Source organism: Gavialis gangeticus, unplaced genomic scaffold (assembly GCF_001723915.1).
Source record: "Gavialis gangeticus isolate Ggan-Ray unplaced genomic scaffold, GavGan_comp1, whole genome shotgun sequence".
Taxonomy (NCBI): domain Eukaryota; kingdom Metazoa; phylum Chordata; order Crocodylia; family Gavialidae; genus Gavialis; species Gavialis gangeticus.
This window is the reverse complement of record NW_017729014.1, coordinates 15,944,356-15,944,563: the sequence shown is the minus strand read 5'-3', so window position 1 is coordinate 15,944,563 and position 208 is coordinate 15,944,356. Positions and strand designations below refer to the sequence as shown.

The following is a 208-nucleotide window of genomic DNA, read 5'->3' as shown; positions in this document are numbered from 1 at the left end:
CAAGATCATCTACCACATCGACGAGGAGGAGACGCCCTACCTGGTGAAGCTGCCCGTCTGCCCCGACCGGGTCACGCTGGCCGACTTCAAGAATGTGCTCAGCAACCGGCCCGTGCACAGCTACAAGTTCTTCTTCAAGTCCATGGACCAGGACTTCGGGTGAGCCGCGGCCGCTGCACCTGCGCCCGGGCCGGGCCGGGCCGGGCCG

General features: G+C 66.3%; 1 protein-coding gene and 1 long non-coding RNA gene across 3 annotated transcripts in view; one reads left to right on the top strand and one right to left on the bottom strand.

Moving 5' to 3' along the window:
• The window catches only part of LOC109293749, a 23,028-nt gene extending 22,907 nt beyond the window's left edge, over nucleotides 1-121 (bottom strand). The window contains exon 1 of one of the 2 annotated variants that reach the window (XR_002096382.1): nucleotides 41-121. This is a non-coding gene — a long non-coding RNA (uncharacterized LOC109293749). The remainder of the gene's footprint in view (nucleotides 1-40) is intronic. The other variant, XR_002096383.1, reaches the window with a different exon arrangement.
• DVL1 (dishevelled segment polarity protein 1) overlaps nucleotides 7-208 on the top strand; it is a 256,248-nt gene continuing 256,046 nt past the window's right edge. Inside the window, exon 1 of the mRNA XM_019511836.1 lies at nucleotides 7-159. Within this exon, the coding sequence (XP_019367381.1) occupies nucleotides 143-159 (17 nt within the window). The 5' untranslated portion in view covers nucleotides 7-142. The remainder of the gene's footprint in view (nucleotides 160-208) is intronic.